The following is a 13230-nucleotide window of genomic DNA, read 5'->3' on the forward strand; positions in this document are numbered from 1 at the left end:
GAATAAATAGACTTGAGACTGGTAGGTCACAAATTGTCTAGCAAAATAAGACCAAAAACATACAGCTGTGCTACTATGGAATGGTTTAGATCAAAGCATATTTGCTAGATGTGCAGAGCAGGGATTTACCCCCCCCAAAAAAACAACTACTTGCTGGTGGATTTGCAGCAACAGGTGGTTCTACAAAGGGATTACTCAGGTGGGCTGAATACAACTGCATGAAACTCTTTTCAGATTTTTATTTGTAAAATAAAAAAAACTGTAATTTTCCTTTCCACTACATAGTTATGCACTATATTTTTGTCAATATAGAACAAAATTCCTAAATACATAGGTTTTGTGGTTGTAACAAAATGTGAGAACAGTCCAGAAATATTAATACTTTTGCAGGATCTTTATTTAAGGCTTGTAGATTAGCTGTGTATGTAGTTTCAGACATATCATCCTGTTAAGTTTTTATTAAAATCTCATCAGCATGAACAGGAATTTGTTATGTAACATGATGCAGAGATTCGGTAAATAAACCTGTTCCTGAAGTAGTGTGGGAATGGATCAGATTGAACCAAACTTAATGCTAAACGTATGCATCGTGGGAGGAAGGTGAATTAATTTTGTTTGCTGTTGTGGGTTTGTATCTGCAGGAGACTGCTGGCTGCTGGCAGCCATCGCCTCACTGACCCTAAATGATAACCTTCTCAACAGAGTGGTTCCTCATGGACAGAGCTTCCAGCAGGGATATGCCGGCATCTTTCACTTTCAGGTAATAGCTCGAGTTTTGGTTCTGGCTGTTGGGACCATTCAGCCTCTCCACTGTAGTCCTGCCTGTTGATCCTTTGCTGGTTACCTAATGGCAATACTGCACTATGATCAAACCTAAAACATGTTGGCAATTTATTATATACAAGTCAGAAATATTGTCTTTAGCTATTTCTTTATATGGGGCTTTATAAATGAGCTGTGATTCCATGTGCTTCTTGGTAGATCTTCTATTTTAAGGTGTGGTTTTTTTTTTTTTTTTTTGTTTGGGATAAGGAAACTAGGGGGGACATATATGTAAAAATACAGTACAATCCTGACTGAAAGCATTTTACAAAGCATACATATATTCCTAAGTTTCCTGGAGATTTAGAATTTCATGGAGAATAATCTGCAGCAATTCCCAGAACATATGGGTGTATCCTCGGTTTAAAGTCAATAAATGACTCATCCAGTGTTCCCTCCTTTTTTAGAGCACGTTGCGTTCAAACTTTTTATGTAAAGATTTGCCAGAGAGGTATGATGATGATTTCCAGGAAATGGTGAGGTTGTCAAAAGATGCTTTAGATTGTCCTTCCCTCCAGGGTTAACACTGCCCCATGACCTCCGCAACAGTTTTGTTTTAAATGTTTGGTTTGCTGCATTTCTGGAAAAACCTGATTTCATTATATAAGCAACCAGGATGCTGCTACGCCCCTAAATACAAATATTTTTACAGAGCTTTTGTGTTTCTGGGCCCTATTTCAGCTAAACGATCTAGGGTGTGTCGCACCCTCTACACTCAGTGGCACTTATCAAGTCAAGTTTATTCTAAATAGGGAAGCTAAGTCACTGCTACAAAACAGCTTTAATCCACATTTTCAGGTGCCAATAATATATTGCTTTTACTGGTACTGAAGTTGAACGAAGTAATAACAGTCCATTGTAGTCTTAGAAAACTGGGCCATTGGTGTAAGACCAGCTATAGTCCAAATTTTCTATTACTAATAATATTTGGTTTTTGCTGGTAATCCTTCTGATAAAACTAAAAATCTATGAAAAAGTTATAAAATCACGCAATTAGGTGCAAGGCTAAGCAACACACAAGAAGAAAAGATTTTCCAAGAGTGCGGTGGATCCTGGGGGTGCGAATATATAACTGTGAGTATGTGTGCAAGAATTAGACTGTCAACACAGATAGAGCTCATTGTCCTTGAGGAGAGAGGTGGAAGTTTTCTCAATCGGCCGCAAAGTCTTCTCTGGATCACGGCTGTTGGGGGGTGCTGGGAAAGAGCGCCATGTTTACATAACATCCAGGAGATATTTTGTCGATAGCCACTTAGCAGAAGTTGCCAAGGCCACGTTGGGGCACCAGATTTAGAAAAACAATAAGTGTTCTGGTTCAAGCAGTTGTGTGGATTTCCAACCACTAAGAGTTTTTACTGTTATCTCTCAATTGCGAATCCAAATATCCAAATTTCTGGGACTTTCCTGCAGTTCTGGAGCAAACAACCTTCTCCATGATTAAATCCTTTCACCTCGAAGTCCAAAAGCCGATTCCAGGCTACGATTCTGTTCAAGCCTCAGGGTTTAATAGAAAGATTTGCGTGGCACGTAGGATCAATCTCAAGACTATTGAAGGCTATGGAAGATACAGGTCCTTCTCAAAATATTAGCATATTGTGATAAAGTTTATTATTTTCCATAATGTAATGATGAAAATTTAACATTCATATATTTTAGATTCATTGCACACTAACTGAAATATTTCAGGTCTTTTATTGTCTTAATACGGATGATTTTGGCATACAGCTCATGAAAACCCAAAATTCCTATCTCACAAAATTAGCATATCATTAAAAGGGTCTCTAAACGAGCTATGAACCTAATCATCTGAATCAACGAGTTAACTCTAAACACCTGCAAAAGATTCCTGAGGCCTTTAAAACTCCCAGCCTGGTTCATCACTCAAAACCCCAATCATGGGTAAGACTGCCGACCTGACTGCTGTCCAGAAGGCCACTATTGACACCCTCAAGCAAGAGGGTAAGACACAGAAAGAAATTTCTGAACGAATAGGCTGTTCCCAGAGTGCTGTATCAAGGCACCTCAGTGGGAAGTCTGTGGGAAGGAAAAAGTGTGGCAGAAAACGCTGCACAACAAGAAGAGGTGACCGGACCCTGAGGAAGATTGTGGAGAAGGGCCGATTCCAGACCTTGGGGGACCTGCGGAAGCAGTGGACTGAGTCTGTAGTAGAAACATTCAGAGCCACCGTCCACAGGCGTGTGCAGGAAATGGGCTACAGGTGCCGCATTCCCCAGACCTGGGCTACAGAGAAGCAGCACTGGACTGTTGCTCAGTGGTCCAAAGTACTTTTTTCGGATGAAAGCAAATTCTGCATGTCATTCGGAAATCAAGGTGCCAGAGTCTGGAGGAAGACTGGGGAGAAGAAAATGCCAGAAGTCCAGTGTCAAGTACCCACAGTCAGTGATGGTCTGGGGTGCCGTGTCAGCTGCTGGTGTTGGTCCACTGTGTTTTATCAAGGGCAGGGTCAATGCAGCTAGCTATCAGGAGATTTTGGAGCACTTCATGCTTCCATCTGCTGAAAAGCTTTATGGAGATGAAGATTTCATTTTTCAGCACGACCTGGCACCTGCTCACAGTGCCAAAACCACTGGTAAATGGTTTACTGACCATGGTATCACTGTGCTCAATTGGCCTGCCAACTCTCCTGACCTGAACCCCATAGAGAATCTGTGGGATATTGTGAAGAGAACGTTGAGAGACTCAAGACCCAACACTCTGGATGAGCTAAAGGCCGCTATCGAAGCATCCTGGGCCTCCATAAGACCTCAGCAGTGCCACAGGCTGATTGCCTCCATGCCACGCCGCATTGAAGCAGTCATTTCTGCCAAAGGATTCCCGACCAAGTATTGAGTGCATAACTGTACATGATTATTTGAAGGTTGACGTTTTTTGTATTAAAAACACTTTTCTTTTATTGGTCGGATGAAATATGCTAATTTTGTGAGATAGGAATTTTGGGTTTTCATGAGCTGTATGCCAAAATCATCCGTATTAAGACAATAAAAGACCTGAAATATTTCAGTTAGTGTGCAATGAATCTAAAATATATGAATGTTAAATTTTCATCATGACATTATGGAAAATAATGAACTTTATCACAATATGCTAATATTTTGAGAAGGACCTGTATATGACAAACTGGTCGGTGTGGTTATGTACATAAAAGAACCCAAAATGAAGAAGCAGGGTCTGAGAAACCTGAATGCATCTTGTCCAATAGGATTTAAAAGCCCCTTTCTATTTAAGGCAACTATCGGCCAACTGTGAGGATCTTAATGAATAATCCTCATGACTGACCAATACAATTACTTAATATTAGAGATGAATTATACTTTTCTATTTATTTATTTTGCAATTGCGCTTTTGGTGATGGAAAGAGATTTCTCTTAATGCAATTTATTCTTTACCATTAAGTCATAAAACTTCTAATTAGACCATTTATACTGTTATTAGATGTGATGTTTCACCCTATAATGTCAATGTTGAAAGCTAAAGGGAAGCTGAGCCAGGCTCTCCTGGGATTGAAGCTCAGCCCTTTGGATTGGGAGTAGCTGCACTCAACATTTTGACACATTGATATTACAGCAGTGAACTGTATGATGCATGAGTATGGATTATTGAAAATTATGATTCACCTCTTTGATCTGTTGTTTTGTCTCTTAAACCTGAGTCCCATATAACTGTAGGTGGCCTTAATATAAAGGGAGCGATTCAGCAGTAGTTTGAAGGCAAGATTTTACCCGTTTTCACTAATGGTTCATTTTGCTTAAATAAAATCCAGCACGCCAGTTGAAATGGGCAGAAAGGTAGTCTTATAGGAAGTGCAACCATAAGATATGTAGCTTAATCTGTGTCAAAGAGAAACCATAAAAGCACATATTCAGAACACTGAAAGTGATAATCATGGCCTAGATCAGGGATGTCAAAGTCAAATACACCGAGGGCCAAAAAACCAAATTTGCTACAAGCCAAGGGCCAGACTGGTTCAATGTTTATTAAAACATATTGAAATGATTGCACATAGCCTATTGAACTAAGACCTAACACAGAGTACATTATTTAATAATTAAATGAATAAAGCAATATTTTGTTATGGCTCTGTCAGTAACCTCAAGTGAAAACATTTTCAACAGGCAAACAGCTAAAAATGTAATTGGTTTGAAAAACAAAGTATGTTTCTTAATATCAAGATGAATACATAAATAAAAGTGCTCGCATTATAAACTTTATATTGCATTATATTCTTTCATTACAGCCAAACTTTCTCCACACAGAAGATACACAGGTTTGCCTTTTGCCTCCGTGAACATGTACTCTGCCTCCCACCTGGCTTGAAACCCCCTGTTCTCAGCGTTCACCTTACATTTAGCCATGTTTGAGGACGGGGGTACCTGAAAGTTGATCTCTGCTGTGATTGCTGATGAACAATGAAGCCGCTTGTGCGCGCTACAGTGACTTCGCGGACTACCGTTGCATTGTGGGGAATGTAGTGTTGGTGCGTGCAAAACTCCAGCGGGCGGCTGTGGCCTGCGGGCCGGTTCTAATAGTAATTAAATATCATCCAGGGGGCCGTAGATAATTAATTCGCAGGCCGGATTTGGCCCGCGGGCCTTGACTTTGACATATGTGGCCTAGATGGTCAGAACACTAAAGTGTTCTGATTGCCTGAAAGAAAGGAATTTGTTTTTTTACATAAAAATTAAAGATGCAGCAATTTGAACTTTGTGGCCAATATCCAAATTTTGTAAGTCTTTAATCTCCCAGTACAGATTTTAAATGATTTCTTTTTAAGAACTATAATATAGAAACAGAATTTAAAAGTATTCCTGTTGTGTTTGGAACATGGAAAATTAGCAGAATTCCCAAGTGTATAAATACTGATAGACCAGTAAAAACCACCACACCCTAAACTGTTTAAACTCAACAAGAGGAAGTTGACTTCACACAATGTTGTTTTTTTTTCTGCTTGATAATTGCATCAACTGTTGGGTTGGGTTGTCACTGATCTCTTTATTTCTATCAGTCTTTCTCAGGCCACACCTCTGGTTCATGTGTCCTTGTAGAACAGATAGGTTTGTTTTACACTGTGAAGAATCTGCAAAATCATTTAGAAATCCCTTTCTATGAGACTATTTTCAGACCCTCACCCTTCTGTTTTGTTTTGTTTTTTTTTTGCCTTATTAGACAACCGCTCCTAAACTCTTACTCTTCACAAAGAAGAAATGGGGAAAATTTTGTTGTAGTTTTGGAAGTAACCTTACCATCTCAGTCTGCTGTGTCACTGAGCCCTCTTTAGATAATTTGACGTTTTGATCCAGCAGGCGTTTTGCCAGCTACATTTTCAGCCAGCTGAGTGAAACAGAGCAAGCCTGACTGAGGGAGAACAGTCTGCAGAGACGACACTCTCGCACAGTAGTGTAACTGCATATAGCATGCACAGTTGCAGAGATTATGTTAAACACAAAGGCCCAAATAGGACAGATCTCCATCAAGGATCCCTTCTATGAGCCTGACTGGACTGTCATGAAAACCGTTGGAGCAGAAACAAGTAGACAACCCAGCTGTAGCCACTCATTCTCTATGCAAGCCCACATACTGTAGAGAGATGAAAGGACAGAAAATCTAGTTCTAAACACTTCAGAATAAGTTTTAAATGTAGTTTTTAATGGTCAGCACTTCTTTGAGACAAAGAGGAGAATTTCTGTCTCTCTTGGAGAAGTCTGAAACTGAGTCTTCAGTGAGCTGTATTGTGGCACAGCTACTCCCAGAAGTGGATTCAGCTTTGCATGCAGGCCTTGGAGAGTTTCTGCTGCATATTAAAAACAGATGCTGACCAACAAATGTGTGCCCCAGGATGCAATGTGATGTTGTTGTGCACACATTAGCTATGGTCAGGTTAAAAAAACAGATTCCCAACCTTGCTCCCCTACCTTTGTTTCATCTGCATATCTAATCACACATGCAAAATGGGGTTTGTTTTGCTGGAAACGTCTCAATTACATGTGATCATTGCCTTAGGGTTTCTGTTCTTGGCTGAAAACAAATTTTCAGTTGCTACTTGTGAGCTTTTTAAACACAATACATTAGTAGTCTGCATTCATAGATTGCACAGGCCAATGTTTGCTTAAAAGAAGTTTTGCTTGTGAAGTTAGAACTGCTGCATGTGGAACAAGTAAAGGAAGAAGGTCTCTGTTTAAGGGACACTAGCGCATAAAAATCAGATTTTTCCAGAACCTTTTGTGGTAAATTTGGTCTGAGAAATTAAAATTGAACTTTTCACTTTTTCATGCTCTATTGCACATATATTTGAAAGAATTTACGTTGTATACAAAGCAACATTTGTTGATGAGAACCTCTTCTTTTTTTTTTTTTTTTTTTGCAAAGATTGGGTGAAATAGTTCACTGCTAATTGTGCCATTATTTAGCGGTGGGAAGGAGAGGGGCATTTAAAAAACATGGGAAGATATACAGCTCTATTTAACACTCTAGCATACACAATTCGACTAAGATGACCTGCCATATTTATTTCTTTTCTTTGACAGGTCAAAATCTTCCCCAGCATGGGTGTTGAAACTTTACTTTTGACTGAAGTCTGCAAAGTAGGATGCACATACAGGTCCTTCTCAAAATATTAGCATATTGTGATAAAGTTCATTATTTTCCATAATGTCATGATGAAAATTTAACATTCATATATTTTAGATTCATTGCACACTAACTGAAATATTTCAGGTCTTTTATTGTCTTAATACGGATGATTTTGGCATACAGCTCATGAAAACCCAAAATTCCTATCTCACAAAATTAGCATATCATTAAAAGGGTCTCTAAACGAGCTACGAACCTAATCATCTGAATCAACAAGTTAACTCTAAACACCTGCAAAAGATTTCTGAGGCCTTTAAAACTCCCAGCCTGGTTCATCACTCAAAACCCCAATAATGGGTAAGACTGCCGACCTGACTGCTGTCCAGAAGGCCACTATTGACACCCTCAAGCAAGAGGGTAAGACACAGAAAGAAATTTCTGAACAAATAGGCTGTTCCCAGAGTGCTGTATCAAGGCACCTCAGTGGGAAGTCTGTGGGAAGGAAAAAGTGTGGCAGAAAACGCTGCACAACGAGAAGAGGTGACCGGACCCTGAGGAAGATTGTGGAGAAGGGCCGATTCCAGACCTTGGGGGACCTGCGGAAGCAGTGGACTGAGTCTGGAGTAGAAACATCCAGAGCCACCGTGCACAGGCGTGTGCTGGAAATGGGCTACAGGTGCCGCATTCACACTTTTGAACCAGAAACAGCGGCAGAAGCGCCTGACCTGGGCTACAGAGAAGCAGCACTGGACTGTTGCTCAGTGGTCCAAAGTACTTTTTTCGAATGAAAGCAAATTCTGCATGTCATTCGGAAATCAAGGTGCCAGAGTCTGGAGGAAGACTGGGGAGAAGGAAATGCCAAAATGCCAGAAGTCCAGTGTCAAGTACCCACAGTCAGTGATGGTGTGGGGGTGCTGTGTCAGCTGCTGGTGTTGGTCCACTGTGTTTTATCAAGGGCAGGGTCAATGCAGCTAGCTATCAGGAGATTTTGGAGCACAGTGCCAAAACCACTGGTAAATGGTTTACTGACCATGGTATCACTGTGCTCAATTGGCCTGCCAACTCTCCTGACCTGAACCCCATAGAGAATCTGTGGGATATTGTGAAGAGAACGTTGAGAGTCTCAAGACCCAACACTGGATGAGCTAAAGGCCGCTATCGAAGCATCCTGGGCCTCCATAAGACCTCAGCAGTGCCACAGGCTGATTGCCTCCATGCCACGCCGCATTGAAGCAGTCATTTCTGCAAAAGGATTCCCGACCAAGTATTGAGTGCATAACTGTACATGATTATTTGAAGGTTGACGTTTTTTGTATTAAAAACACTTTTCTTTTATTGGTCGGATGAAATATGCTAATTTTGTGAGATAGGAATTTTGGGTTTTCATGAGCTGTATGTCAAAATCATCCGTATTAAGACAATGAAAGACCTGAAATATTTCAGTTAATGTGCAATGAATCTAAAATATATGAATGTTAAATTTTCATCATTACATTATGGAAAATAATGAACTTTATCACAATATGCTAATATTTTGAGAAGGACCAGTACTCTCATCTTTGGAGTTTTGTATTTTTGTTGTATTTCTTTTCTTTTTTTTTGATGTATTTTTTTTGTTTTTTCTTCATTTCGTTTCATTCTTCAACATACATGTTGGGGTTTTATGACCAGCACTCTTCAAGTACTCTTCTCTGATTTTAAAGTAGAAACTGTATCTTTTTTTTAATTTATTTTTTTAATATCTAAACAGATTACCCAGTTCTAATTGTAGATAAAAAAAATAAAAAAAGCTGTGTTAAGTTGGTTCTTGACACTCCTGTTGGAGTCTGTGTTAATTTGCATTGCGGTACCAGACAGCCCATCAGGCTCTATTTATGATTTGCAACCATACGCTAATGACTAATGACTTGTCCTTTGTGTTTCAATGTTTCTGCAACAAGAAGACAGTTTCTCCTTCATTAGAAAGTACATTTTCCTATGTCCTAACAAGCAATACAGCAGAAGTATTTGCAAATAAGTGATGCTGCCTCCTGCTGGACACCAGGCAATCAGTCTAATCTAACTTTCCAAAACTAAACCCATTGACATCTACCAAAGATGTCAACAAACAAGTTACACCTAGGTGTTTTCTGGGAAAGCTGAATCTATCCACCTAAACAAATAAGCCTCCAGGGAAACTTGGAACAATAAATGCAAATCTGCAGTTTACCTGTGACTCTGGTACCGCAACCTGTTTAAATGGGTTAAACCTCTGAAAGCTTTCCAGAGGAATTCACTCTGCCCTCATCTGTGTTACTTTGTATTAAGCAGATAACCCTGTTTGATTTAAATAACAATTCCTAACTGATGCACAAGTTCTTGGAAAGGTTTTTAACATATTTTACTCTTAATCACCTCGTTCGACAAAAGAATGGCCAATTTTACGTTCATGAACTTGAGTTAAACCAGAATATTACTTTTTTTTGCCTTTGTTATTGTTTCTTTCTTTTTGTTTTTTGCTTTAATGGATTTTCCAAAATCAAAGGCAGGTAAAACTTTTTAAAGCTCTTTATAGACTCGGAATAAACGTATAAATATGCAGACACTTGTTATTGTTCCAGTGTTCTGAAACTGTGTACATGTTGGAATGAGATTCTGGAAAAACAGCCCAGAATCTCTAAAGAAATGTTAAACCATCTTTTTGTAACAACATTGCTTTCTTTCTGTAATGCAGTTCTGGCAGTTTGGAGAGTGGGTGGACGTGGTGATTGATGACCGCCTGCCAGTGAAGGATGGGAAGTTGCTGTTTGTCCACTCTGCAGAGGGAACTGAGTTCTGGAGTGCTCTCCTGGAAAAGGCCTATGCCAAGTAAGCCTGCAACATAGCTGAAAAATCCTGATACTAATGTTTTGATGGAGAATCATAGATTTTTGTTGCCTGTTGCAAATCGAATTGTTTCTCGCTTCTTCTCTTGATACACTTACTGACTTTATCAGGCACGCCTTGCTCGCACTGGGTTGGATCCCCTTTTACCTTCAGGATAGGCTTTCTTGGCATTGATTCAACAAGGTTTAGGAAACATTTCACTGAGATTTGGGTCCATATTGACATGATGGCATCACACAGTTGTTGCTGATTTAAGATTATTTGAGCTTTGTGACATGGTGCATTATCTTGCTGGAAGGAACCTTTAAAAGATGTTCATTTAAACAATGCTCGGTTGGTATTAAAGCAAAACCAAAGTGTGCCATGGAAATATATCCCACACCATTAAACCACCACCACCAATCTGTATCATCGATACAAGATGGGACTGATCCATGTTTTCATGTTGATTAGGTGAGATTCTAACCTTACTCTCTGAATGTTGCTGCTGATATCGAGACTCAGCTGACAAGGCAATATTTATCCAGTCTGTTATTGTCCAATTTAGGAGAGTCCGTTTTAAATTGTACCCTTAGTTTTCTGTTCTAGGCTGGAGTTTCACCCAGTGTAGTACATTTTGTTGTAAAAAGTGGTTTTAGCAATTTACACCATTCTTGAGCCAGTCTGCCCATTCGCCTTCAACTTCCAACAACATCAAACTAATTTCATCCTCACCACACAAGATCACTGGATATTTTCTCATTTTCTGAACATTCTCTGTAAACCCAATAGATTGTTTTGCTTAAAAATCCCAGTAGATCAACAAATGTCTGAAATATTCCAACTAGCCACACTCAAAGTCACTTAAATCCCCTTTCTTCCCTATTCTGACGCAAGTCTACACCGCAATAGGTGCCAATGTGTTAACACGCAATTAAACGGGTGTACCTAATAAAGTGTCCCTGTGTGCATCTCATTAGATAATGCAGCAGTTAATCTTTGTGGTGGTACCAACAATTGGGTGCTGCTGTTCTGCTGTGAGGATGAGCAGTGAGTGCCGCAACTGTAGTTTATGTTTAAACTTTGACATCAACAACAGACTGAACTGTGTTTGTATTGTTACTGTCACTCGTCTTCTTGGAGATCCACTCATGCACTAGAGAACTGTTCTGTTCCCCAGATTGAATGGCTGTTATGAGGCTCTGTCAGGCGGGAGCACGTCGGAGGGCTTTGAGGACTTCACCGGCGGTGTGACGGAGATGTTTGAGCTGGCAAAACCCCCCTCAGACCTCTTTAGCATCATCAGTCGAGCCGTTGAGAGAGGATCCCTGCTTGGCTGCTCAATTGATGTCAGTATTTGTCATTTATTTCTTCTCAGATGCCAGAACACAATGCAGTTTTATCACAAATTTTGAAAGTGATTGAATGTATTTTCTTTAACCTGCTTCTAAAAAAGCTTTTTCCAAAGTGAAATAAAATGAAATTCATGAAAGACACATTTAATTTCTTGCTGATGCACCATGGTGCCATTTCTCCTTGATAGTCAGAACATTTTTTTTTTCTGCTTTCTGTGCAACCAGGGAAATATGTATTTGATTTCCTGCTGATTTTTTTTTTTTTTTTTTTTTTAAGTTTGCTCACTTGCAAACAAATGAACAGTCTCCAGTTTTTTTTGTTGGTAATTTCATTTTATAGTGGACAAGCAGAATATTAACCGAGAAACCACATTGCCTTTTGCCAGGTAAAGTTTGATTTTCAATTAATTGAAAAACACCATAAGCAAGAACTAATGGCTGCCAAAGGATATCTGACACAAGGAGCTAGATCTGCACATGGCTGTAAGGAGCTACAAGTTCTCCAGTAACAAAACTCAGAGAGAAGGTGACAAGCTCTAGTTATTCAAAACTAGAGGACATAGAGCGTCCCCATAAGTCACCCTTGGCGTGGGGCTCCTAGCAAGGTATTGCCTCAATGGCTGAGCATGATGACGAGAAAGGTGATGGGTCAGCCTGGAGCCTGAAGAGCGCTGGTAATGAAACCCCAACCTGTATTCAAATGAAGAAAAGAAAAAAAGACTTGTAAATTAAACACTTTTTCTCAATAGAATGTGTATCAATTTGAACTTTTATGTGTTTTTCAGTTTATAGTCTTCATATTAAAATCAAGCAAACAAAAAAAAACTGCAGGAAATCAAATTCTTACTTTCCCTTATTTTATGTGGCCTCTTTAATAAAAACTACTGAATTTGTGACTTTACAGTCTTATATCGTGTTATCCCAAACTCTTTTGAAACTACAATTTAAATAAAATAAGTTTGAGCACAGCTGATCTGTGAGACGAGTAATGTTCAGAATCAGCTTTATTGCCAAGTTTTTACATACAACAAACAAGGAATTTGACTCCGGTACACTTTGCTCTCTGGGTTTCTTTGTTGGTTTTTTGTTATAAGATATATTCTGCATATATCTTTATGTCCATAAATACATATTTACAATATACACCTACACAAGGTGCATTTGCAACATCTGTATGCTGTTGTTTTGTACTCTATTGAATGTTCATCAGAGAAACAGCCAGGAGGAAGAAACTGTGTTTGTGGCGGCTGGTTTTAGTAAACAGTGCTCTGTAGCGACGGCCTGAAGGTAAAACTCTAAACAGTTTATGTGCAGGGTGTGTGTGGTCTGCAGAGATTTTAGCAGCTCTTTTCTTGACCTTAGACCTGTATAAGTCCTGGATGGAGGGAAGGTCAGCCCTGATTGTTCCCTCTGCAGTCCTGATTATTCGTTGCAGTCTGGACCTGTCCTGTTTTGTGGATGAACCAAACCACACTGAGATGGATGAAGACAGGACAGACTGAATGATGGCAGTGTAGAAGATGACCAACAGCTCCTGTGGAAGGTTGAAGATCTTGAGTTGCCTCAGGAAGTACAGTCTCTGCTGGGCCTTCTTTCGAACAGTGTCTATGTGTGAAGACCA

General features: G+C 39.6%; 1 protein-coding gene across 2 annotated transcripts in view; it reads left to right on the forward strand.

Moving 5' to 3' along the window:
- capn1 (calpain 1) overlaps nt 1-13230 on the forward strand; it is a 39392-nt gene that overhangs the window by 13260 nt on the left and 12902 nt on the right. For both annotated transcript variants that reach the window (XM_047385957.1, XM_047385958.1), the window contains exons 4-6: nt 642-760; nt 10124-10257; nt 11435-11603. In XM_047385957.1, coding sequence (XP_047241913.1) covers nt 642-760; nt 10124-10257; nt 11435-11603 — 422 coding nt within the window. The remainder of the gene's footprint in view (nt 1-641; nt 761-10123; nt 10258-11434; nt 11604-13230) is intronic.

The sequence above is a fragment of the Girardinichthys multiradiatus genome, chromosome 14 (assembly GCF_021462225.1).
Source record: "Girardinichthys multiradiatus isolate DD_20200921_A chromosome 14, DD_fGirMul_XY1, whole genome shotgun sequence".
Lineage (NCBI taxonomy): Eukaryota > Metazoa > Chordata > Actinopteri > Cyprinodontiformes > Goodeidae > Girardinichthys > Girardinichthys multiradiatus.